Source organism: Giraffa tippelskirchi, chromosome 8, assembly GCF_054371585.1.
Source record: "Giraffa tippelskirchi isolate mGirTip1 chromosome 8, T2T-mGirTip1v1.2.pri, whole genome shotgun sequence".
NCBI lineage: Eukaryota > Metazoa > Chordata > Mammalia > Artiodactyla > Giraffidae > Giraffa > Giraffa tippelskirchi.
In genome coordinates, this window is record NC_137282.1 from 144,115,445 (window position 1) to 144,140,685 (window position 25,241).

The 25,241-nt window shown below is 40.9% G+C and overlaps 3 protein-coding genes and 2 non-coding genes across 7 annotated transcripts in view; 4 read left to right on the top strand and 1 right to left on the bottom strand.

Moving 5' to 3' along the window:
* Window positions 1-3,971, bottom strand: part of GPX5 (glutathione peroxidase 5) — a 52,045-nt gene extending 48,074 nt beyond the window's left edge. Inside the window, exon 1 of the mRNA XM_081523125.1 lies at window positions 3,554-3,971. The gene's annotated coding sequence lies outside the window, so the exon portion shown is untranslated. The remainder of the gene's footprint in view (window positions 1-3,553) is intronic.
* On the top strand, window positions 397-478 carry TRNAL-AAG (transfer RNA leucine (anticodon AAG)). The gene has a single exon. It is a non-coding gene; the product is annotated as a tRNA-Leu (tRNA).
* A 433-nt stretch (window positions 3,972-4,404) lies between the features above and the next one.
* Window positions 4,405-4,478, top strand: TRNAT-UGU (transfer RNA threonine (anticodon UGU)). The gene has a single exon. It is a non-coding gene; the product is annotated as a tRNA-Thr (tRNA).
* A 6,460-nt stretch (window positions 4,479-10,938) lies between these two features.
* LOC145518464 (olfactory receptor 2B11-like) lies at window positions 10,939-11,883 on the top strand. The gene has a single exon (XM_081523090.1). It carries the CDS (start codon window positions 10,939-10,941, stop codon window positions 11,881-11,883), a length of 945 nt encoding a protein of 314 aa, XP_081379216.1.
* Window positions 11,884-17,790: 5,907 nt separating this feature from the next.
* The window catches only part of ZSCAN23 (zinc finger and SCAN domain containing 23), a 38,291-nt gene continuing 30,840 nt past the window's right edge, over window positions 17,791-25,241 (top strand). For 2 of the 3 annotated variants that reach the window (XR_014062905.1, XM_081523060.1), the window contains exons 1-4: window positions 17,791-17,835; window positions 22,666-23,149; window positions 23,395-23,542; window positions 23,894-24,520. Coding sequence is in view for 2 of the 3 variants with exons in the window: in XM_081523060.1 (XP_081379186.1) it covers window positions 22,772-23,149; window positions 23,395-23,542; window positions 23,894-24,507 (1,140 nt within the window). In the remaining variant the exon portion in view is untranslated. Of the gene's footprint in view, window positions 18,116-21,229; window positions 21,456-22,665; window positions 23,150-23,394; window positions 23,543-23,893; window positions 24,521-25,241 lie in introns of all 3 variants that reach the window. The other variant, XM_081523061.1, reaches the window with a different exon arrangement.

Below are 25,241 nucleotides of genomic sequence, written 5' to 3' on the forward strand. Positions count from 1 at the left end.
TTTTCTAGGTGAAGAAATCAAAAATAACTTCCCACTGCGGACTCCCAAAAGGAGTTGACAAATTGGAGACTCCTGATTTCTGCATCCCGAGTTTCGGTGGGTGCTGTGCCGGCGATTTCTAATCTTTTTTTTTTGTTTTAAATGACTGATTCGAGTTTACGACTTCGAGCTTGAGGGATATTATGCATTGGCTGCTTCTCCCTTTACTTTCGAGTATCGGAAATATAGCACAGAAGGCAAATGTAAATCTCCCAAAGTAGGAACCTATTTGCGGATTTTATTCGTGGATGAGATGACAGAGTTGTATGTGGAGGGGGAAATGCTCTAGAAAAATAACACAGGCTTGTGTAAGTCTTTTAAACTGCTAAGAAGAAGTTTGAATGAGAGTGCTTACGTGGTAGCGTGGCCGAGCGGTCTAAGGCGCTGGATTAAGGCTCCAGTCTCTTCGGGGGCGTGGGTTCGAATCCCACCGCTGCCATCTCTATTATAGACCCACTTCTTTGAAGCAGTCGTGTGAACCCTTTAAAAGTTTCTACGAAAGAGAGTTAAATGGTTTTGAAATGTTCTTACAGAAATAAGAAATTAGCAGAACTTGGTTGATAGTGATTAGAATGTATTAATTGAGAATCAATCTTCATCCTATTTCATTCCGCTCCAGCACTGGATTCTGGTTCCTCATACGAACATATAAGGAATGATAACTTCACGCCTGAAGTTAAAGGTGTGCTTTTTGCATGCAAACCAGAAGAAGCCTATTATTTTTTTCATATTTTGCACTTTTCAAATCTATTCTGTTGCACCTTGCCTTTCAGTTCAGTTCAGTCACTCAGTTGTGTCGGACTCTTTACGACCCCATGGACTGCAGCATGCCAGGCCTCCCTGTCCATCACCAACTCCCAGAGCTTATTCATACTTATTTCCATTGAGTCAGTGATGACATCCAACCATCTCATCCTCTGTCATCCCCTTCTCCTCCCACCTTCAGTCTTTCCCAGCATCAGGGTCTTTTCCAATTCGTCAGTTCTTCTCATCATGTGGCCAAAGTATTGGAGTTTCGGCTTCAGCATCAGTCCTTCCAATGAGTATTCAGGACTGATTTCCTTTAGGATTGACTAGTTGGATCTCCTTGGAGCCCAAGGGACTCTCAAGAGTCTTCTCCAACATCACAGTTCAAAAGCATCAATTCTTTGATGCTCGGCTTTCTTTATGGTCCAACTTTCACATCCATACATGACTACTGGAAAAACCATAGCTTTGACTATAGGGACCTTTGTTAGCAAAGTAATGTCTCTGCTTTTTAATATGCTGTGTAGGTTTGTCATAGTTTTCTTCCAAGGAGCAAGCGTCTTTTAATTTCATGGTTGCAGTCACCATCTGCAGTGATTTTGGAGCCCAAGAAAATTAAATCTGTCACCATTTCCAATGTTTTACTATCGTTTTGCCATGAAGTGATGGGACCAGGTACCATGATCTGCGTTTTTTGAATGTTGAGTTTTAAGCCTCAGTTTCCGTATCAGTATTCAGTACAGTTTCTCAGTCGTGTCCGACTCTTTGCAACCCCATGAACTGCAGCACACCAGGCCTCCCTGTCCATCACCAACTCCCGGAGTCCACCCAAACCCATGTCCATCAAGTGGGTGATGCCATCCAACCATCTCATCCTCTGTCATCCCCTTCTCCTCCTGCCCTCAATCTTTCCCAGCATCAGGGTTTTCTCCAATGAGTCAGCTCTTCACATCAGGTGGCCAAAGTATTGGAGCTTCAGCTTCAACATCAGTCCTTCCAATGAACACCCAAGACTGCATAGAAATAGCTTATTTTTCTTTTGTCTCAAAAATATTCCATGTTATGGATATATTTTTATTTAACCAGCCACATTTAACAATATAAACAACACTGAAATAAATAATATCCACATTTCATAAGTGTGTGTATTAGAGAAATTTCTGAAAATGCAATTGCTAAATTAAATATGTGGGATGGTAATTTCAGTGGTTCTTGTCTTAGTCTTTCCTAAATGTTACTAATTTATCCCCAGAGAGCCAAGGAAGGGCTTGTTTCCTTGACACCATGACCCACACAGAACATTGCTATGACATTGAGAATTAACAGCCATTAAATTCTTACAGAGCCCCAGATATTGTCATAGTTCTTTACATTGTCATAGTATATTCTCAGTAATATATAAGAAAGTTCATATTATTATTCCTATTTTATTAAGAGAAAGAAACTGAAGTTATAACCAGTTAATCTCTTGTCTGTAGGTGGAGGAATCAGGATGTCACTACTGTAGGGCAGACTGAAAAAATGATCCTCCAAAAAATATTTCCATCCTACTTCCTGGAAGCTGTAAATATTACCTTATATGGCAAAAAAAAAAAAATTAAAAATGGGAGCGTCTTTGCAGAGGAGATTGAGTTTAGGATCTTGAGATGGGGAATTTATCCTGGATTATCCAGATGGAGCTTGAATGCCATGCCAAGTGTTCTTAAAAGAGAGAGGCATAGGGAGATTATGGAACAGAAGACGATATGAATACAAAGGCAGAGGTAATGCAACTACAAATCAAGGAAGGCTGGTAGCCACCAAAAGCTGGAAGAGACAAGGACAGATTATCCCCTACAGCATCCACAGGGAGTATGACCCTGTCAAAACCTTGATTTCTGCCCAGTGATACAGACTTTGGACTTCTGGCCTCCAGAACTGTGGGGAAATTAATTTCTGTTCTTTAAAGCTACTGAGCTTTGGTAATTAGTTACAGAAGCCACAGGAAACTCATACAATGACTTCAAGTGCTAATAGGCAACACTACTACAAACAATTATTTTTGTTTGTTTGTTTACCAGTCTGCTTGATAGAAAGTATTATTTCATTGTAGTTCTTTAGTTTGAATGTCTCTGGGAAACTCCACGAACTAGGACAGAGGAAAGGACTGAATTAGGAAGATTTCCCACCCTAGAGAAGGAAATGGCAACCCACTCCAGTATTCTTGCCTGGAAAATCCTATAGACAGAGGAGCTTGGTGGGCTACAGTCCATAGGGTCGCAAAGAGTCCGACACAACTGAGCTGCACACACATACCCCCTCACCTTTAGCTACTTGTCCTCGGTGAAAGAACTCATTATCTAAACTAATTCTGGAAGCAGGAGTTTTCCTTTAGCTTTTAAGGAAGAGCCTATTTACCTAGGTTCCATTTGCCGACCTGTGGGGCCTGGGATATGGCAGTGGGATCTGAACCCATGTTTCTAAAGAAATTAGAGACTTAATTCTGCATCCTAGAAGGGCTCCCACACTACCTCCAAAAGGGCTTTTAATTAAACATTTTTCTCATTTCCAAAACATATTAAGAAATTTCTGTAGTCTGTATGTTTAAATAGACTTTGCTTTTTCTGCTTCCTTTGTACAAAATAGGAGCTTTGATTCCTACTCTTGGGAATATCAGAGGCCCACCTACGAGCCTCACCTGCCTTATCCTACCACGATCCCCCCAGTCAGCTACCTCTATCGCCTTCTGGGCGTTCAGGTGGACCGAAGTCGCGGTCAGGGTACTAACCTCAGAGCTAGATCTCGGCCTGTCCCCGCCGGGGATGCGACTTGGGAGAGGGAAGTGCGGATCATAGCGGAGTGCAGGAACCCGGTTAGAGGGAGGAAGGCATTGCCTTCTTTGCGAGTTGACGACCTATTGCTCTGGAAGGCGGGCCCTTGGTGGGTAGGGTTCAGTGGGTGGTTCTCTGGAACTGTAAGGCTCTCCACCTAAGCAGGATGGTACCTGAATCCAGTGAACACTCTGTGGTCCGCAGGGGACCGTTAGGCCCTCTCCCGGTTCCGCACTCCCGAGGGGCTTTACAACTGTGGTTAGGTGATCTGAGTCTTTACAACCACCTTGACACTGGCGTTCCTGGATTTTTAGAGAGCGATGTGCCTGACTCTTCCAGTCGCCTTCTCGGCTCGCGGTCCTTCCCTTTCAAGTCACCACTTGCTGAGTGCAAACGTGTAGGAACGCTAGGTGCCCAGACTCGGCGGTCTAACGGGCTTCTAGTGGAGTTCCATTTTTAGAGTCCCTCACTTAGGATATTGGAATGAAGAATCTCAGTTACAAAAGTCGAGGTGCAGTAACAGCAAAGTTTGCTTTTAGAAGAATTTATCCCTTTTGCAAAAAGTGAGTAGCTTCGACTTTTATTGACGATTCCCATTGAATTAGTTGAAGTCCTGTTGGTTCCAACATTGAAGCTGCCCGAAACTTTTCCCGCTTGTATTTGTTCTGCAGCGCTTCTAAGTAAGCAAAACGTCTGCTTGATGTTTGTCTCTTTTCTCACAGTAAACTGCTCTAAATCCCACAAATTGCCTCAAGAATATTTAATCTCACGGTAAGGACAGACCAGTACTAATGTGGGATGTTGTGCGGGCTCCATGGCTTAGTTGGTTAAAGCGCCTGTCTTGTAAACAGGAGATCCTGGGTTCGAATCCCAGTGGGGCCTCTGTCTTTTTTCTCCCCTCTTCATAGGAGCCCAAATTCTTAATTAACCCCCCACTGCTTCTAATTCTCCAGTGTACTAGGTATTACTGTAAATTTTGATTCAATCACGCAAAAGCAGCTGTAACTGCAAAAATTCTCAGTTCTAAAGAAAAGGCGAGGAATTCCTGATGTTCCAGCCTCAAGACACTGCCCTTCCAATGCAGGAGATGAGGGTTCATCCTTGCAGAGCTGGAGCCAGAAACAAGTAAACAAACAAAACTTGGAAGAAAAGATGGTGGGTCACTTTATGGAAACAAAGAAAATGGCCTTTTTTCATCTTTCCCTGTCCTCTCATTTTTAACTGGGAGGTGGGGGGGGGGTGGGGGGGTGACAAAACTGTACCAACTCTTCAAGCCTATTTCTGAATTCTCATGCAACTTATTAGTGATTCTAGGGAACTCAGCATTATGTTATCTGTTTTATATATGATTTTACCAATATTACCACGTTATAATGTAATTTACATTTGCTTATATGCCTTCAGTCTTCATGGAAGGGGTTTAGTCCCAAAGGGAATACATAAATTGGCCCCACTAGAACCTGAACTTTAATTTTATAATTAAAAAGAAAACAACAGAATGATTCTATAATGCAATGATTCCCAAGCCCAGTATACATTTAAATTGCCTTGGGAACTAGTTAAAACTCATCCCCAGAGGTTTTAATTCTGTTTTGGTGGACATCCCAGAGATGTGTGTTTTTCACAAGCACTCCAAGTGATTTTGAAGTAAGTGAATCACATTTGCAAGTATCCAGCTTAAAATATTTCACACAGAGCAGAACTGAAAGTGAGGTCCACTTGCACTATTAGCACTTTTGTACTGATTCATGAACATCTGCTTACTCTCATTATCATCACGTTACCATTATTGGAAGTCTACTACATTCCAAGAGTTTCCAGACATGCTGTCATCAAATTAGCCCGACAATCCTGTCAAATATGTGTTATAATCACTTCTTTGAAGATGAGGAAACAGATTCAATAATATTCATGGTAACAAAGTGACAAAATTAAATTTCAAATTCAGATCTAATTCTGGAATCCATGCTTTTCTCAGGATGCTGCTGCTGCTGCTAAGTCGTGTCAGTTGTGTCCGACTCTGTGCGACCCCATAGACGGCAGCCCACCAGGCTCCGCCGTCCCTGGGATTCTCCAGGCAAAAACACTGGAGTGGGTTGCCAGTTCCTTCTCCAGTGCATGAAAGGGAAAAGTGAAAGTGAAGACACTCAGTCGTGTCCAACTCTTAGCAACCCCATGGACTGCAGCCTACCAGGCTCCTCTGTCCATGGGATTTTCCAGGCAAGAGTACTGGAGTGGGATGCCATTGCCTTCTCCCTTTCTCAGGTTACCTATCTTCTATTTCATTAGAGTCAAGAATGAAGTTTTTGGCCATAAATAAATAAATAAATAAATAAAAATAAGCAACTTAGACTGATCTCAATCCTTAGTCCTATGGGTTAGGGATCCTGAGATAACTTTCTGTTTTCTGCTAGAAGATAATCAGCCCAGTGAACAGTTGCTTAATGTATTTAACTTAGGTAGGAGGAAAATATAAAACCTCAGAAGTCTATGTAGGAGGTTCTCCATGAAAAAATGACCAGGCTATATAGACAGACTGAATTAATCTTCTCCATCTCCTAGACTCTGTTTACTTGGTTGGTTTTGGTTTCGTTTGTTTACTTTTGTTTTTTGCCATGGACATGCTCTCTTCATGCCCTGATTCTTTAGATATAAACATAGTGTACTAGTCAGCTAGTGAAAAGTGATAGTCTCTCAGGCATGACCAGCTCTTTGTGACCCCATGGACTGTAGCCAGCCAAACTCCTATGTCCATGGAATTCTCCAGATAAGAATACTGGAGTGAAAAAAAAAAAAAAAGACTACTGGAGTGGGTTGGAGTGAGTAGCCATTCCGTTCTCCAGGGGATCTTCCTGACTCAGGGATCAAATGCAGGTCTCCTGCATTGCAGGTAGATTCTTTACCGTCTGAGTCACCAGGGAAGCTCTATTAAGATGGGATTAATGAGTGGAAGAACTGATGCAATCTTCAATCGTGACCAAAAGTGTAAACAAAAGATAGATGCTATCTCCAAGGAGATTAATTCACCAATGATAGCCCCTATGGAATCACTGGCACACTGGGTGCAAACTGGTTTTATCTGCCTTTAAATCAAATTTGGAACCAATACAGATTATTCAATGCTTGCAGAATCACATTCACCCTACTTGCATATTAAGACCCTTAGTGACCTTTACCGAAGCCCTGACCTTATCATATTTGCTTCCCTCTCTCAGAATTGTTGGAATGCAACCCTTTTGCAACCTTTCTCTTGACTAAACTTCTATAGCTAAAGACATCTCCTAAATACAAATTCAAATAAGAAGAGGTAAGTTCTAGTGATGTCTCTTTCTAGTCACACCATCCTAGATGATATTGGGTTTTGTTCAGTTTTACTTTTTTTTGAGATAAAAAATGAAGGTTCTGAGTTTTGAACAAGATCAGGCAGGATAAGATACCTCTATGAGCTAAATGATTTCTCATTATGCCAGACCAATGGTTGTCATTTGTTCAAAATTATGTTGATCACAGAATTATGTCCAAAAAAATACAATTATCTAGGAGATGGGGAGGAATCAGACGGCAGGTCAAGTCATTAAAAATCAATTCTCTAAAGACCAATACTGTCATTTTTGTTACACCCTAATGTGAAGATCAGAAAGAATTTCTCAGTAATAAAATTTTTATCTTTTTGCTTTAAAATGAATGAATGAAGGCCAGTACACTGAAGATAAATTTGAGGATCAAAAAATATAAACAATAACCAGTGGTTAAAAAAAATTGAGGATTTGCAAAGTGGAGTGGGGGGCAATGGGATCTTGGTTTTCAGCCATTTTATACTCAAATGTATGAACTTCCTGGCAAATGTAGCCTATTATCTTTTCTGGAGACATACTCTGTTGCCTCTGCTTCTGCCTCTTTCTATCTGTGTCCCTGTCCTTGGTGGTTAAACAACCACAAAAACCATCCTAGTCATGAATTCAGGTAGCTGTATGATATTTTATAAATAGGTAGTTGGTCAAGTTGAACTAGAGGTGTCTGGGTGAAATAGGAATCTGTCCTCTGGTGAATGGATCCTCAGGGCCAGTTGTTATAGATCAAGTTTTAAATTTATTTTTTTTCTGAGCTCTTTTCTTGGTTAAATCATGTATTCCTATCAATTCTCATATACATGCTTCTTTCTGTTAACTGAATTTTCATTCTCTCAGCACCTCAGATTGAAACTTCAAACGTTCTTTCAGCTCTTTCCTCTCTCTGACATTCTTACTTTGCTCTTCATTCCCACTGCCACTATCAGAGCTAACGTTCTCAGCCTCTCTCCCATAGACTCTTGTAGTAACCTCCCAGCTGAGCTCCCAACTTCCGGTCGCTTTTTGAATCTCTCATTATTCAGTCGTAATAAATGTTTTAAAGTGCTGCTCCAATCATTTCACACCTCTTCTTTTTTAAAAAAATGAATTTTAAAAATTCATTTTTTAAATGAATTTGATTAGATTCCTTAGCCTAGTATTCAAGATTTTCCATATCCTGGACCCAAGCTGTTTTTACAACTTGGTTTTCCACCACCTCACATTGTGAACCCTGTGCTGCAGTAATTGATGATATGTGCTTTCCATGCTTTCAAATAATGTATATCCCTCCAATGCCCTCACCATCATTGGTAAATATTCAGATCCCTTCCATTCCTTCATACTTAATTTTCTTTTATATTAAAGACATATATGTTTAAAGTTCAAAAAATAATATATAGGCTTACAATGAAAAATAGCAGTTCCCTTCCTCATCATTTCTCACTCGCAATTCCCGTCCTCCTGAGGTAACACATTTTTAATAACTTAGTGTTTTCTTCTATTTACCCATATGTCTTAATAACATGCTTTTATTTTATCTGCATTTTTAGTTTTAAATATGATTTATTACTACAAAAAATGTGAACTTTTAACCCTTACATAACAAAGAGAGAGCAAGAGTGAGAATGAGAGAGAGAGATCTATGCTTCACTCTCCAGATCCTCTTGTATCTTTTTGGTTTGATCATCATGGAGTGTATACACTTTCATGACCTTATAAACATTAGCCACAGTGGAATCATGTAATGAACTATTGTTACCTAAAAAATAAATCTCTAAGTTCTCATAGATGATCAAATTGTACAATTCCTGTTGTTTTTGTTTGTTTTTGGAGACATTGCAAGGAATCTTGTCCTCATCACCAGTCTGTTCTCATCAATCAAGTTAATGCAAATATTACATAACCCACACATGTCTTCAGGGTCCTTCTACTATATGCTAAGGGAATTCTGATAAGTCAACATCATTTAGGTGGGACCCTTTAAATCCAGGTTTTAGTGTTAACTAAATCAACAGGGAAAAAAAATTAAAATCATACCCATGGCTCCAGCCAGTAAACTGAAACAAGCCTCTCTGGTAAAGGTAACAATGATGACAAATTCATAACTAATTTTTTTGGTCTAACAATCTCAGAATTCATTCTCATATACTGTCTCCAAATTTCTGCCCCAAATTAGCCAGGACCTGTAGTGTTTCTTGCCCTGGCAGAGCCTGCAGCAAACTTAACCCTGTTTACTTGGTGGAGAGGGCCATGAGGAGAATTGTTCCTTTTATTCTGCATCCCACTCAGTAAGGAAGTATTAGGATTTTTAAGATTTTATCTTTAGGACAGTTTTATATCACAGCAGAACTGAGCAAGAGTACAGAGATTTCCCATATAACCCTTACTCCCCACACATGCATAACCTCCTCCTTTATCAACGTCTCTCACCAAGGTGGTACAATTGTTACCAGGAACCTACCCAGGAAATCATAATCACCCCAAATCCATAATTACGTTATGGTTCCCTCTGGTATTGTACATTCTGTGGGTTTGGAAAAATGTATAATAACATGCATACACCCTTATATCTTACTGAGTAGTTTCATCGCCTAAAAATCCTCTGTGTTCTACCTAGTCATCCCTCCCTTCCTCCTAAGCACTGGCCACCACTGATCTTTTTACTGTCTTCATAGATTTGCATTTTCCAAACATACTCTATGATAGTTGGAATCATACAGTATATTATGTTGCCTTTTCAGATGGCTTCTTTCAGTTAGTAATTAGCATTCGAAGTTCTATGTCTTTTTGTGGCTTGACAGCTTGTGTCTTTTTAGCACTAAATTGTCTGGATGTACCACAGTTAATTTACCCATTCGCCTTCTGAAGGACATCTTGGTTGCTTCCAAATTTTGGCAGTTATGAGTAGAGCTGTTACAGACATCTTTGTGCAGGCTTTTGTGTGGATATAAGTTTTCAGCTCATTTGGGTAAATACCCAGGAGTGTGATTGCTGGATCACATGATTAACAGTATGTTTAGTTTTGTAAGAAACTGCCAGACTGTCTTCCAAAGTGGCCACACCATTTTGTATTCCCACCAGTGAATGAGAGTTCCTATTGTGCCACATCTGCATTAGCATTTGGTGTCACTGTTCTGGATTTCATTCACTCTAATAGGTGTGTAGTGGAATCTGATTGTTGTTCTAATCTGCATTTCCCTGATGACATCTGTCTTAGTCCATTTGGGTTGCTGTAACAAAATGTCAGAGACCAGGAGACCTATTTACAACATTTATCTCACAGTTCTGGAGACTGGGAAATCCAAGCTCATGGCACTGGCAGTTTCAGTGTCTGATTAGAGCCCACTTTTTGTTTAATAGATAGAACCTTATGCTGTAACTTCGTCTTGTGGAAAGGACAGGAATCACTGTGGGTTCTCTTTTATAAGATCACTAACCCCTTACACGAAGGCTGTACCTTCATGATCTAAGCACCTACCCAACCCCCCACCTCTTAGGTCATGCACTCGCTTAGCTGCAAGGTAGCTAGGAGAAGACCGCCTCCCAGTGGCTTCTTTAATTATACAGAAGAGCCAAAACAAGTGATGAATGTCCACTAACCTATCACATAGGGCATTGATATAGGGGGAAAAAAATGAAGCCACTTTCTCTACTGAGAGGATTTTTTCAAATGTGACTTTTAATATTAATTTTAATTATTATATTCCTTAATGTTTCTATTGAGGATATACCCCATTGCTCCCCCATAAAGGTATAATTTTTCCCCTGGTATCATCAAAACTTCTGCCAAGTCAGGGTTTTTTTTTTAAGATATGTTTTTATTCATTCATTCATTTATGTATGCTATGCCAGGTCTTAGTTGTGGCAACCTCTGATCAGGGGTTGAACTCAGGCCTCTCGCATTAGAATATCTTGAGTCTTAGCCACTGGACCACCCGGGAAGTTCCAAATCAGGGTTTTTAAAGTCATCCTTCTTTTTCTTGATTTTAGCAGGTGACTCCCATCAAAATTCAATGAAGTACATGAATGAAAGTTTTCCAGAGGATTTCATTCTCATGGGCTTTACCAAATATCCATGGTTGGATGTTCCTCTCTTCTTTGCCCTCCTAACCTCCTACATGTTCACACTATTGGGAAACATTGCTATTATTCTGGTTTCTCAACTAGATTCCCAACTCCAAAGTCCTATGTATTTTTTCCTCACAAGCCTCTCCTTTCTGGACCTCTGTTTCACCACCATGACTGTACCACAAATGCTGTTCAACTTAGGTGGACCCAACAAGAACATCACTTATATAGGCTGCATGACCCAGGCCTATGTATTTCACTGGCTAGGCTGTACTGAATGTGTCTTGCTTGGCACCATGGCCTTAGACCGCTATGTAGCTGTGTGTAAGCCTCTGAGATACTCTGTAATCATGAACCACAAGCTCTGCCGGCAGCTCTCCAGCACTGCTTGGCTCATTGGTCTGGCCAATTCACTACTGCAGTCCACACTCACAGTCCAGCTGCCCCTGTGTGGGAACCAAGAACTGGACCACTTCTTTTGTGAACTGCCTGGTCTAATTAAGATGGCTTGTGTGGACACCACAGTCAACGAGCTTACTTTAGTGGTGGTGGCCACCTTCCTGATAATGGGTCCCCTCTCTATGATTCTTGTCTCTTACAGTTATATTGCACAAGCTGTATTTCAAATCCCTTCTGCCGATAGGAGACTTAAGGCCTTCAACACTTGTTCTTCGCACTTATTAGTGGTGTCTTTATTTTATGGCCCTGGCATCTACATCTATATGCAGCCTTCAGGGGACAGCCCTCAAGATCTGATCAAAGTTCTGACGCTGTTTTACTGTGTTATTACTCCCATGGCCAACCCATTCATCTACACCTTGAGGAACAAGGATGTTAAAGGAGCTTTGAGGAGACTTCTGAGGAGGGCCATTTTGTCCAAGAGAATATGATGCTTTATTCTGAATAGGAAAGCTCAACAATAATGTGAAATATATCCTTCTTTAAATAGATGTTCCATCAAAATCATGCTCAAAAGTCAAGTCAAGAAAACCTTTGTATGTTCTGTTTACCACTTCTGATACAAAACACGTTGGGTTTTTTCCCCACAATAACCGGTTCTCTGAAACCAACTGGATGTCCTACAGTTCAATTCTTTTTTTTGGTTGTGCTGGGTCTTCCTTGCTCAGTGCAGGCTTTCTCTAGCTGTGGCAAGTGGGTGCTACTCTCTCTGGCTACAGTGAGAGGTCTCCTCATTGTAGCGGCTTCTCTTGTTGTGGAGCACAGGATCTAGGGTGCATAGGCTTCAGTATGGGCTCCAGAGCACAGGCTCATTAGTTGTGGTGCATGGACTCAGTTTCCCTGGACACGTGGGGTCCTCCCAGGCTAGGGATGGAACCAGTGTCCCTTTCACTGCAAGGTGGACTCTTAAACCACTGAACTACCAGGAAAGCCCCCTCAATTTAATTCTGACACTACCCAGAGTTAGCATAGACCCCACAGATTAAGGGCTCAATTCCACAAGATTTTATTATTGGAGAGTAGGTTCTCATCTTGTTGCAGTAAGAATTCAGAGTGAGACAGGGAAGCTAAGACAGCAAAGTGAGAATTTATTAAGCACTAGTACACTCTCAGGAGGAAGAGTGGGCAGGATCAGGTGAGCAGCTGCTCTGAGTTCCTTCGGCAAGCTGGTTATCTGGAATGTGAAAATGATTGCACAGACAATATTCATTGAAGAGGCAGGGGTTTTGGGTCAAATCTCTTGATTTTCATCCCAGCTCTACCTTCCCCAGGGGAAGAGGGATTTTCACCCCTATTTGGTCTTGAGCAGAAGTGTCATGGTGTCAGTGCATGATGGATACTTCTTTTCTGCAAGGCTAACTTCATTGTAATGAGGGCATAATGAGCAAAAGGTTACATTCAGAGACCAGAATTTCCCATTTATTGCAGCCTTTCTTTGCCTCTAGGACTCCTGTCGCCACAAGATGGACTGTTTCCAGTCACCTGGCTCTTGTTCCCACCCACTTTTTCAGCTCACATCTAGTTAACTACCTGCTCTCATACATCTGCTTCAGAAGCCAATAACAAATTCAGGCCACCTGTACTTCTGACCACCCACCTATAAAGTCAAGGGCTTCTACAACTCTCTCCTCAGATTTGATAATTTGCTAGAACAGCTCACAAAATTCAAGGAAACATTTTACATACTTTTACCAACTTATCTTGGGGCTGAAATAGCTCAGTTGAGAGAGCATTAGACTGAAGAGCTAAAGGTCCCTGGTTCAATCCTTTTTTGGGCTTCCCAGGCAGCGCTAGTGGTAAAGAACCCGCCTGCCAATGCAGGAGACCTAAGAGACATGGGTTCGATCCCTTGGAGGAGGGCACAGCAACCCACTCCAGTGTTCTTGTTTGAAGAATCCCATGGACAGAGGAGCCAAGAGGGCTATGGTCCATAGATCTCAAAGAGTCAGACGTGACTTAGCACACATGCACCAATTTATTATAAAAAATATAACTCAGGAATAGCCAAATTCAAGATATGCATAGGGCAAGATATGACAGGGAGGACCAGTGGGCAGAGCATCCATTCACTTTCAGGGCACACCTCTACTGCATCTCAGTGTGGTCACCACTTAGGAAGCTCTACAAACTTCATTGCTCAGTTAATCTTTATTCCAGGTGCCAATGGACACAGACAAAAAATTCGAGATCTGTTATCTAATCAAAAGGAGCTACTTACTTAGTGGGCAGTCAACAGCCTGCCTTAGTCCTAAATAAAGTCATGGCATTTTGAGTTCTAAAGTGCAGGTACCTACTCTTAATGAATGTGCTAAAAGATCAGTGACTAGATGGATGAATGGATGATAACAAGTGCAAGGAACAAAATGAGAACCCGGAGATACAGTGGTTTAGTGGTTATTAAGAGGGGAGGAATAGAATAAGGAGAAGGAAAAGAGGAAACTGGGGAATGAGAACTGATGAAACTTCTGAGTTGGAGTGTCTTTAAACTCACTAAACTTCAGTAATGACAATATTTTTCAGTAATAATAATAATATTTAAAAGCCTTGAGGAAAAATAATTTAAACCCATTTCTCAGTTTCTTCATCTGTAAAAAAATAAAAGCTTGAAATATAGTATATATATTTTAAAAAGTACACAAATCTTAGGTGTACAGCTAAATGAAATTCCCGAAGTGAAATCACCCACACAACCACCACCAACATCAAAAAATAGAACATTACCAGTTCTCTAGAAGACCCCAGTTGTGCTCCCTCCCTAACTATTCCTTTCTTACTCCCTGTTGTGGCTGCTGACACAGAGATTCGTTTTCCTCTTCGTTTTAAACTTGATATAAATGGAATCATGAAATATGCATATTTTGTGTCTGGCTTCTTTCACTCATCATTACATTTGTGAAATTTATCACTGTGGCTTGTAGCTGTAGTTCATTCCCTTTCATCATTCATAGTATTCTGTTTTATGAATAAACTTACATTTTTGTACTCATCTTGCTGTTAATGGACTTTTGGATTGCTTCTGGTTTAGAACTATAAAAAATGTGGCTAAAGTGTGTCTTCAGATGTAAATATATATACATTGCTGGCAGCAATATAACTAAAGTGAAACTCCTGCATCATAGAATATGCACATGTTCAACTTCAGTAGATATACCAAAGAATTTCCCAAAAATGGTGTTGCCAGTTTATACTCTTATCAACAGTGTATGAAAATTTCCATTGTTCCATAATCCTAGCCAACATTTGGCACCGTGAGTTCATTTTTAACAGGGATTTTAGCGTTTAGTTTGTAGTTCTTTCAGTTCAGTTCAGTTGCTCAATCGTGTCCAACTCTTTGCAACCCTATGAACCGCAGCACGCCAGGCCTCCCTAACCATCACCAACTGCTGAAGTCTACCCAAACTCATGTGCATTGAGTCAGTGATGCCATCCAACCATCTCATCCTCTGTCGTCCCCTTCTCCTGCCCTCAATCTTTCCCAGCATCAGGGTCTTTTCAAATGAGTCAGCTCTTCGATTCAGGTGGCCAAAGTATTGGAGTTTCAGCTTCAACATCAGTCCTTCCAATGGACACCCAGGACTGATCAGCTTTAGGATGGACTGGTTGGATCTGCTTGCAGTCCAAGGGACTCTCAATAGTCTTCTCCAACACCACAGTTCAAAAGCATCAATTCTTCGATGCTCAGCTTTCTTTATATTCCAACTCTCACATCCATACACGACTACTGGAAAAACCATGGCCTTGACTAGACAGACCTTTGTGGACAAAGTAATGTCTCTGCTTTTTAATATGCTGTCTAGGTTGGTCATAACTTTCCTTCCAAGGAGTAAGCGTCTTTTAATTTCATGGCTGCAATCGCCATCTGCAGTGATTTTAGAGCCCCCCAAAATAAAGTCAGCCACTGTTTCCACTGTTTCCCCATCTGTTTGCCATGAAGTGATGGGACTGGATGCCATGATCTCAGTTTTCTGAATGTTGAGCTGTAAGCCAACTTTTTCACTCTCCTCTTTCACTTTCATCAAGAGGCTCTTTAGGTCTTCACTTTCTGCCATTAAGGGTGGTGTCATCTGCATATCTGAGGTTATTGATATTTCTCCCGGCAATCTTGATTCCAGTTTATGCTTCCTCCAGCCCAGTGTTTTTCATGATGTACTCTGCATGTAAGTTAAATAAGCAGGGTGACAATATACAGCCTTGACGTACTCCTTTTCCTGTTTGGAACCAGTCTGTTGTTCCATGTCCAGTTCTAACTGTTGCTTCCTGACCTGCATACAGTACCTAATGACCTATCAGATTGGCAATATTCAAAAGCCTGAAAACATACAATTAGGGAGGTTGTGTGAAAGCAGGCACTATCTCACATTGCTGTTTAAAGTGCAAAATGATACAACCCTTACAAGACACCTCTCTTCTCTCTTCATTGTTCATTGCAGTATTATTTGTTAAAGCAAAATACTGGAAAGAATCCAAATACCCATCCCTAAAAGATTGGTTAAAAAAACAATGGTATGTGTGCTTAGTCGCTCAGTCATTTCTGACTCTTTGCGACGCCACAGACTGTAGCCCACCAGACTCCTCTGTCCATGAGATTTTCCCAGTCAAGAATACTGGAGTGGGTTGCCATTTCCTTCTCTAATGCAATGAAGTACTGTGTCACTGTAAAAGAAAAAGACTGTTTCCATCAACAGATTTAGGATAATTTCCAGCTTGTTCTTGGAGAACAAAATGGCAACCCATTCCAGTATTCTTCTAGGAAAATCCCATGGACAGAAGAGCCTGGCAGGCTACAGTTCATGGGGTCATAAAGAGTTGGACACGACTGAAGCAACTGAGCATGCACACGCACCAGCTTATTCTATTAACGTAAGATGCAAAAGAGTATATATAACATTATTTATAGATATAAAGGGATAAAAATTTGTTTTTGTACAAGAAAAGAAGGGAAGGGATGAGAGAAGGAAGTAGGAAGAAGGAAAGGATAAAACTAATAAAAATGGGGCAAGAGTATATATGAGATAAAAGAATTAGTGATGGAAACAAAATTCTGAATATATATTTTTATGTAATTTTGAACTGTTTTGTATATTCAGAAAGGAGAAGGAAGAAAGGAAAGGAAATCTTGAAACTGAATAAAACAGAAACAAATGACTAACTGTATATCAAGTTTATAACATAACTACACAGAGAAAAGAATTCAGATAAGTTATGTATATGTACTCTATCTCCCTTAATGGGGTACAATTCAAGAACAAATAAAGCAAGCAAAGAAATTTTGAACTGTACATAGTAGATGTGTTATTGCTAATGATGTTGGTATTTTAATTTTGAAAATTTAAAATATATATATTGTAAGAGCAAACTGAGTGACTATATGGATGTTGTTGAGAACAGGGTTTTTTCCTGTGGAAGAAGGGAAGATCAAATGTGCAATGGTGAAAATGAAAAAGAAATCTGTGAAGTTGTATTTGAACTGGAAATATTTTATAAAATCCTTATCATATGTATGTTTTATTCCAGCCCTAAGGTCTAATGATGACGTTCCAGGGGGCTGTAGTGGTAAAGAATCCACCTGCCAGTGCAGGAGATGTAAGAGACGCGGGTTAGATCCCTAGTACAGGAAGATCCCCTGGAGGAGGGCCGGGCAACCCACTCCAGTATTTTTGCCTGGAGAACCCCCATGGACAGAGGAGCCTGGCGGGCTATAGTCCATAGGGTCGCAAAAGAGTCGGACACAAGTGACGCGACTTAGCACGCACGCATGTGTTACTCATAAAAAAAAAAAATAAAGTTTAATGATAGGGCCTAAAAACAATGATCTATCCCAGTAGCAATGAGTTTATTATTCAAAATTCAGATTTTAGTTTCTGTATATCATTCTACATTAAAAGGAACCACAGCTTCATGGAGCAATGGCGGATTCCAGGTCTAAGGCAGGAAAAGTATAAAATGAGCCTGGAATAGCTTGTGCTAGAAAATAAGGTGCACACAAAGCTTTCTTTGCAGGAAATAGTAATTGATAAACGTAAGCAGAATGTGCCTTAGGTTTCTCGTCTGCTAAACGGATATAATTATACCGAACCCACAGGACTGTTCTGCAGAATAAGTGAGTTAGTATGTGTAAATGAAATAGTGTACGGAAAACACTGTGTTGGACAGTTATTGTATTACCCCACCCCCAGCCCCTTGAAAGAGACTATGAAAGCCAGCGCCTCCCTACGCCTAGCAGGGGATTCAGAGCGGCGACCACAGAGGTGTGAAAACCTCCGGGCTTACTAGAAGGAACACACCCTGAGAGCCGCAGTGTGTGACGCACTTCCGGCCATTGTAGTTTATCATTATCCAGGCTGCGGTTGTCAAGGATTCAGAGGTGGTGCCACGGCTGCCCGGTGAGCTTCGGAGTCTGGCTACCGCAGGGCCTTTGAAAAGTCCGGACTGTGCGCTGTGACTCTGGACTGGGTGTGGGGAGGAGGCAGCGGGTCTTCTTGGCCAGGGCTTGGCCGGAAAGGTGAGGGGCAGAGGAGGCTGCCCCGGAACCTGGAAGGGCCTTGTTAGTTGAAAGTCAGCGTCGGTGCCCCCACCCCCATCCCCTTCGTCTGTTCCTGAGCCCTTCAAACACTCGGTCCTAGCACCGGTGTCCTTCAGAACTCTCCTTCCCCGCATCCTAGGGTAAGATTAGGTTCCCATAGCCAGAATGGTTTGTATTTTCCCACGTCTGCCATTCTCTACTGGGGGCTTATTTTAAACAACGAGCATGATAGTTTTATAACATTGCCACAGCCTCATTTAGTCTGATTCACTCAAGAATGTATAGGCGCTTGCCAACTGTTGATTTAAAAAAACAAAACAAAACACGAATATTTAAATAGCACTTATGTGTCCGCCAGCACTGTTCAAAGCACTTTCCCGATATTAACTTAGTTACTTCTCATAACTTTATGAGGTAGACACTAGTAGTATGTTACTAGTGTCCTCCCACGTTTTTTTTTTTTTTTTTTTTAAGGTCCAGGAAGAAAATGAGTTTGAGTAACTTGCCCCAGGTCCTACAGCTGGTAATGGGGTGTAGTCAGGATTCAGATCCAGGGAGTCTGACTTCAGAGTCCATTTTCTTAAATCCTTTGCCGTGCTGACTCAGCTCTTTTTTTCTGTATTAACTTCATTGTAAGGGAAGTGAGTTCCCTTATTTGAATCTGGCCCTACCCCTTTTGCACCTTAGTAATCCTGAACTTCTAGTTAGGATTTAAGTTTAGAGAGAGGAATATACTTGAGGACGTGTACCGTCTGCAAACCTGATGAAACAGCCATTTCATTTGTGTGTGTACACCTGTTTTCCCACCCACTCGCTGGTGTTGCGCTTTGATCAGTAGAAAAGGTGACAGAGAAGAGGGAAATTGATCTTAGTGAAACTGAGTCAAGATTTGAAACACCATGTACCAGAATAGCACCAGGTGGCACTAGTGGTAAAGACTCTGCCTGCCAATGCAGGAGACATTAGAGACGCGGGTTGGATCCCTGGGTTGAGAAAATGACCCGGCGGAGGGCATGGCAACTTACTCCAGCAGTCTTTCCTGGAGAACCCCATAGATAGAGGAACCTGGCAGGCTGCAATCCAGAGGGTCTCAAAGGGTCAGACACACTGAAGCGACTAGCACCCACGCATATCAGAAATGGTTTTCTATTGGCAGAGCTCAAAGCTTAAGTTGCATTGTCTCTGAAGAGAAAAACTTTGACTTGAAACCAAGATGAGTGGGTAGCAAATAGGAAAAAGATATTTTTCAGGGGCCTGAAAGGTTGACAAAACAAGTGATTGTTTATTCCTTTGAACCCATTCTTGGTTAATTGAGTAATTTGTACCCCAAAACTTTCTCACCCTAGAACAAGCTCAGCAGACCTGGTTCATGCTACCATCATCTTGCCCCTAGATTATTAGCTTCTCTTCCTGCTTCTGCTTTTCCCCCATAGTCTTTTGTAGCAGCAGCCAGTTATGTTTTTATATTAAAACTGAGTCAAGTTTTATCACTCCTCTTGCTTGAAACTTCCAGTGGCTTTCCTCCTCTCTTAGAGTACAAGGCAGAACCCTTATAATGGCTTTTCATGATCTGTTCCTAACCTGACTTCATCTCTTGTTCCTGTCTTGTTTGCCTTCTCTATTCTAGCCACATTGGTTAACTCATTGTTCCTTGAAAAATGCATACATGCTGCTGCCTCCAAGAACTCAATGTTCCCATGCATGCAACAGTCTTTCTCCAGATAGTCCTGTGACTTGCTCCTCACTTCCTTCAGGTCTCTGCTCAAATAATAGTTTATCAACAAGGCCTTCCTTGACTAACTCACATAAAATAGAAACCTTTCTTCCCTCTTACTATATCCTTTACATTTATTCTTCTGCATAGGATTTATCACTACTTGACATACATTTAATTATCGTCTGGCCCCTCTGACCCCCTTTCGTCCTCCTGTCCCCTTCTTCCCCCTACATAGAGGAGAGATAGTGGTATAGTGATTGAGAATATGAATTCTAAAGGTAGGTTTTCTGGGTTTGAATTGCAGCCTCACCACTAACTACTTGTGATGCTTTGGGTGAATGACATAGACTCTTTGTGCCTCAGTTTTCTCATCTGGAATATGGGGTTAATAATAGTACCTTACTTATAGTTGCTTTGTGGATTAATTGAGTTAATATATGTAAAGCATCTAAAATGGTGCCTGGTACATTAAAAGCACTGTAACTGTCAACTATTATTATGTTGTTATAAGACTGTAAATTCCTTGAGGTGAAAACTATTTTTGTTTGTAGCCCAGAAGAGTACCTGGAATATAGCAGGCTCTGAGAAAATATTTGCTAAATGAATGAATTGGTGTATGAAAAGTTCAACAGAAAAAGATAATGTGGTGGTCAGAGTGGTGGTGAGTTGGGGGAAAACATGAACTCAGGGGTGCTATCTTTTGAGTAGAAACTGTCTCCACTCTTCCTGAGGTGGTCTATAGAAGTCAAGCAAGCCAAAGATGTTAGAAATTTGTGAAGGAATAATGTTCACAGGTTACCCAGAAGGATGCTGTCTCATACCAATTGCTTTTTTTTTCTTTGATGACTATAACCAATAATGGCAATATGAATTTAACTTTTCTTTTAGTTGTAGTATGATCAATGTTCACTAACAGCTTAAATAATCTATCCTTAGTTTTTTAAATTTTGTGATGCCTGCCAATACTTATGAATGATGTAGGGATATTTCTACAGTGAATTACAGTAATTTTACTTAAAATTAGAACAAAAATGTTTAAAAAACTATAGGTCATGATGCCTATGTGGGTTGTGTAATCTATATAGTGGGCTATGACCAGGGTTTTTTGTTTTTTCATTTTACAAAATAGGATTTTAAAAATAAGAGTATGTATCACATAAGGTAAGTATACATGGTATTTTGCAAAAAAAAAAAAAAATTATTTCCATTTTTGTGTTTGTGTATATCACACATGCACAAGCATATACTCATATGCACATGTATATGTGTTCTGGGTCACAATGTAAAATGTTTCTTACTAAAGGTCCTGGTCAGAAAAGTTTGAAAGCCTGTGCCCAAAAATGGTGCTTGGAAATCACTACGTCACATAATTATTTTTCTTTCAGAAAATTACCTTAGTTAATTACTGTCCTGATTAAGATTGTTCATAAGGTTAAGCGGTCATAGACATTTGTCTCTTTTTTAAAAAAATATTTATATTTATTTCCCTGTGCTGGGTCTTAGTTTCAGCACACATGATCTTTGACCTTTGTTGCAGCATGCAGGATCTTTAGATGTGTCATGTGGGATCTAGTTTTCCAACCAGAAATCGAACCCAGGCCCCGTGCATTGGGAGTGTGGAGTCTTAGCCACTGGACCACCACTGGAAATTCCACCACTGGAAATTCTGACATTTGTCTCTGTTAGCACTTATTTTATGTACAGTTGCCCACTCTCCATCCTTGAGGAGCTTCAAAGAGAAACAGTTTCCAAGAAATTAAAAGGCAAGAAAGAGCTAGAATTCTGTATTTTAAAAATATTAAAAGTAATATTTCTTTCATTTTACTATCTATGAAACAAGACCATTCCAGTTGACTACTTTCTGATTCTTTTGCCATTGTGTTTAGATCACTAGGATATTCATTTAATCTTTCAATAAAATTTATAAGAAAAAATGTGTGAAAATTTTATAAGAAAAATAGTAATAGTGGAAATTAATTTTTTTTTAAAGATTATTTATTTATGGCTGCTGTGGGTCTTCACTGCTGCATGCAGGCTTTCTCTAGCAGTGGGTGAGGGGGCTGGTCTGTAGCTGTGGTGCTCAAACTCCCCAGTTGTATAGTTTTTCTTTTTTGCAGAGAAATGGGCTTCAGTAGTTGTGGCCCATGGGCTTAGTTGCTCCACAGAATGTGGGATCTTTCTGGACCCAGGATTGAAACTATGTCCCCTGCACTGGCAGGCAAATTCTTTGCCACTGCACCACCAGAGAAGCCCCACAGTCATGGTAACTTATAATACTTTGGAGTTTACCAAACTGCCTGCTTCTTTGTGCTCTTCATCTGTGCTCTTATTTAATTTCTATATCAACCTAGAAAGGTAGACAAGGTTGGCTTTAGGATTCCTATGTTACAGATTAAGTAGACTATGGCACAAAAGGTGAAGCCCAAGACTGTGGAGGGGGTACCTGGGGATCAGTCTCAATTCCAGGTTTCCCCACTCCAAGCAGACATCTCTTTCCTCCAGACCTAACCTGCTTCAAGGGATTCAGCTTCTTTTCCCCAGGCACATTTTTTTTTTTGGTTCCTATTTATTTATCTTCTTTACTTTCCCTCCCTCCTCCTTTTTCTTTCCTTTTTCTCCTTGATTCTTGGTGTCTTCTGTGACATCTTGGAACCAAAGTGTTTGTTTACCTCCATTCAACTAAAAACTTCCTGAGTCTAGTATCTTGCCATTCAAATGGAAACCCAGTATATTCAAACTGATTTATTTGAGCTGATTCATTCAGGAGGGTCAAACAGTCCCTTCAGTAAAACTCAGGGAGGGGGCATTGTTTTGGTTTTGTTTTCCTTCCTATATTACCTTCACCAGTATTTGCATGATCATTATTATTATTAATCATGCATTCATGTTCTTCATTAGAGTTACTGATTTGGATATAAATACTTCCAGTGCCTACCAGCAAAAAGGATTTTCTTCCTTTTTTTTTCCCTGCAGATTATTTTTTAGATTTTGGGATTTCCAGAAGAAAAGATCAAGAGGGAATAATCAAGATTAGATTCTTTTCTGAATAGCCACAGCCTTGGCCCTTCCGACTCCAGAGATGCACAAGGGACTTCTAGCAGTGAAAGTAAAAGAGGAAAAGGGGGACCACACAAGAATGGTCCAAGAATCTGGTCTGTCAAGAGATAACCCTCATACCAGAGAGATCTTTCGTAGACGCTTCAGACAGTTCTGCTACCAGGAGACACCGGGGCCCCGAGAGGCTCTTCGAAGACTCCAGGAGCTCTGCCATCAGTGGCTGAGACCAGAGATGCACACCAAAGAGCAGATCCTGGAGCTGCTGGTGCTGGAGCAGTTCCTAACCATCCTGCCCGAGGAGCTCCAGGCCTGGGTGAGAGAGCAGCGCCCAGTGAGTGGAGAAGAGGCGGTAATTGTGCTGGAGGATTTGGAGAGAGAGCTGGATGAACCAAGAGAGCAGGTAGGAAGAAGGGAGAACAGGATTTGCACTTGCATGGTGAAGCATGGGGTTTCAGTGCAGTAAGAGGAAGAGGAGGAAAAGATGGATTTCTTTATACCTGACTTGATCTGTAATAGACTCTTTAATCTCTCCACCTTTTCTCTTTGCCGGTTTCTTGATCCATCTTTTCCTATCCATTGATCCTGAGAACGCCTTGTAGTGTCTTCTCTGATATTTGGTTCCCAATTGTCCTTAATTTTTGACAGGTCCCAGCCTGTGATCATGAACAAAAGGAGCTTGTGAAGGAGAAAGCAGCTCTAGGAACAGCCCAGGAGTCATCAGGCAGCCAGCTCCAAACCTTGGAAGAGCGGCCTCAGTGGAACTTGCAAAGGGTGTGCCCGATTCAGGAGATTGGTGAGGATTAGAATTTGCTCAGGAAGCCTAAGTCATTCCCCAAATGGTCATCAATTCAGCGCATTTACTTGGTGTCTGCTGTGGCCAGGCACTGTGCTGGGTACTGGAGAAACAGTGATGAGCAAGGTAGATGTGGTCCGTGCTCTTAGGGAGTTTACAGTCTGGTGGGAGAGGTAGACAGTAAACAGGCAGTTGTGATACAGGGCATCTTCTCACTGAAGCCCAGGTATTATTGTTAAGAGTGGGAAAGTAAATAGAAAACATGGTTGCTTGTCCCCTTCCACCCACTCTCCTGACTAGTATTTTTTTCTTTGGAAACACAACATTCATGTAATCCATTTATTATTTTAGACAATGAGACTGGAACTTGGAATGTGGAGTTAGCCCCAAAGAGGGAGCTGTCTAAAGAAAAGAAATCTCTTGTGGAGGCACCTGAAAAACTGAATGGTGATACTATTCCAGTGCCTGAATATGGAGAGACCTGTGACCATGAAGGTAGATTGGAGAGGCAACGGGGAAGCTCTTCAGTGGAAAGACCCTATATCTGTAGTGAATGTGGGAAAAGCTTCACCCAGAATTCCATCCTCATCGAGCACCAGAGAACGCACACGGGCGAGAAGCCCTATGAGTGTGATGAGTGTGGGCGGGCCTTCAGCCAGCGGTCAGGCCTGTTCCAGCACCAGAGACTCCACACTGGGGAGAAGCGCTACCAGTGCAGCGTTTGTGGCAAAGCTTTTAGCCAGAATGCTGGGCTTTTCCATCATCTCAGGATCCACACAGGGGAAAAGCCTTACCAGTGCAATCAGTGCAGTAAGAGCTTTAGTCGACGTTCTGTCCTCATTAAGCATCAGAGAATTCACACTGGAGAAAGACCTTATAAATGTGATGAATGTGGCAAGAACTTCATCTACCATTGCAACCTCATCCAGCATCAGAAAGTCCATCCCATGGCTGAATCCAGCTAGCTCCTTGGAACAGGTAGGGCAACATTTCCTGATGCCAGACCACCGGGCAAGGAAGCCAGGGTCCTGGTTCTTACTTTGTCCCTGAGAGAACAATAGTATTAATAATTTAATCCTCGAGTAATGGGAAGCTCCAGAGAAAGCCAGTGAAAATGTCCTGATTTTTATGCTGAGAGAAGCATAATATCTTAAATACAACTGTCAAAGTCTCTTTGGTCAGTGACATCCATAACTTTGCAACACTGACTATTATGGCATTGATTTCATAATTTCACACATATCTGTCCAAAAAGTTTTCTAGATATACTTCAGGAAAACTTTATCTTAGTTTTTTAAAACTTACTTTAAGTCGTAAAAATTATATGCAACCTGAATACAAAAAGTCAAAGGTAGTATTTAAGAATTAATTTAAAAATAATTTCAGTAAAATCTATAATGTAAACTATTACATTAGTTTCTATTTGCATAAGATAGGAAAATTTGCCTTTTAACCTACAAAAGGGGGCACTTGGATCTTTCCATACACAAAAAGCTTCTCCCTATAGAGGTTTAGTAACTCAGCCTTCAGTTAAAAACCAAGAAATTGATGCAACTATATATTATTACTAGCTCAGTGTCTACTCATAACAAATATTGCCCATGATTTTAAATTTTACAAAGACTAAGATACTTGGCTTAAGGATCTGATATCTCACTTAAGATCTTTGTTGTGAAAATATAGGCCTAACTGTATTTTT

What these genes read in the sequence shown, in the direction of transcription:
- LOC145518464 (XM_081523090.1), top strand. Translation starts at nt 10,939, where the DNA reads ATGAAGTACATGAATGAAAGTTTTCCAGAGGATTTCATTCTCATGGGC.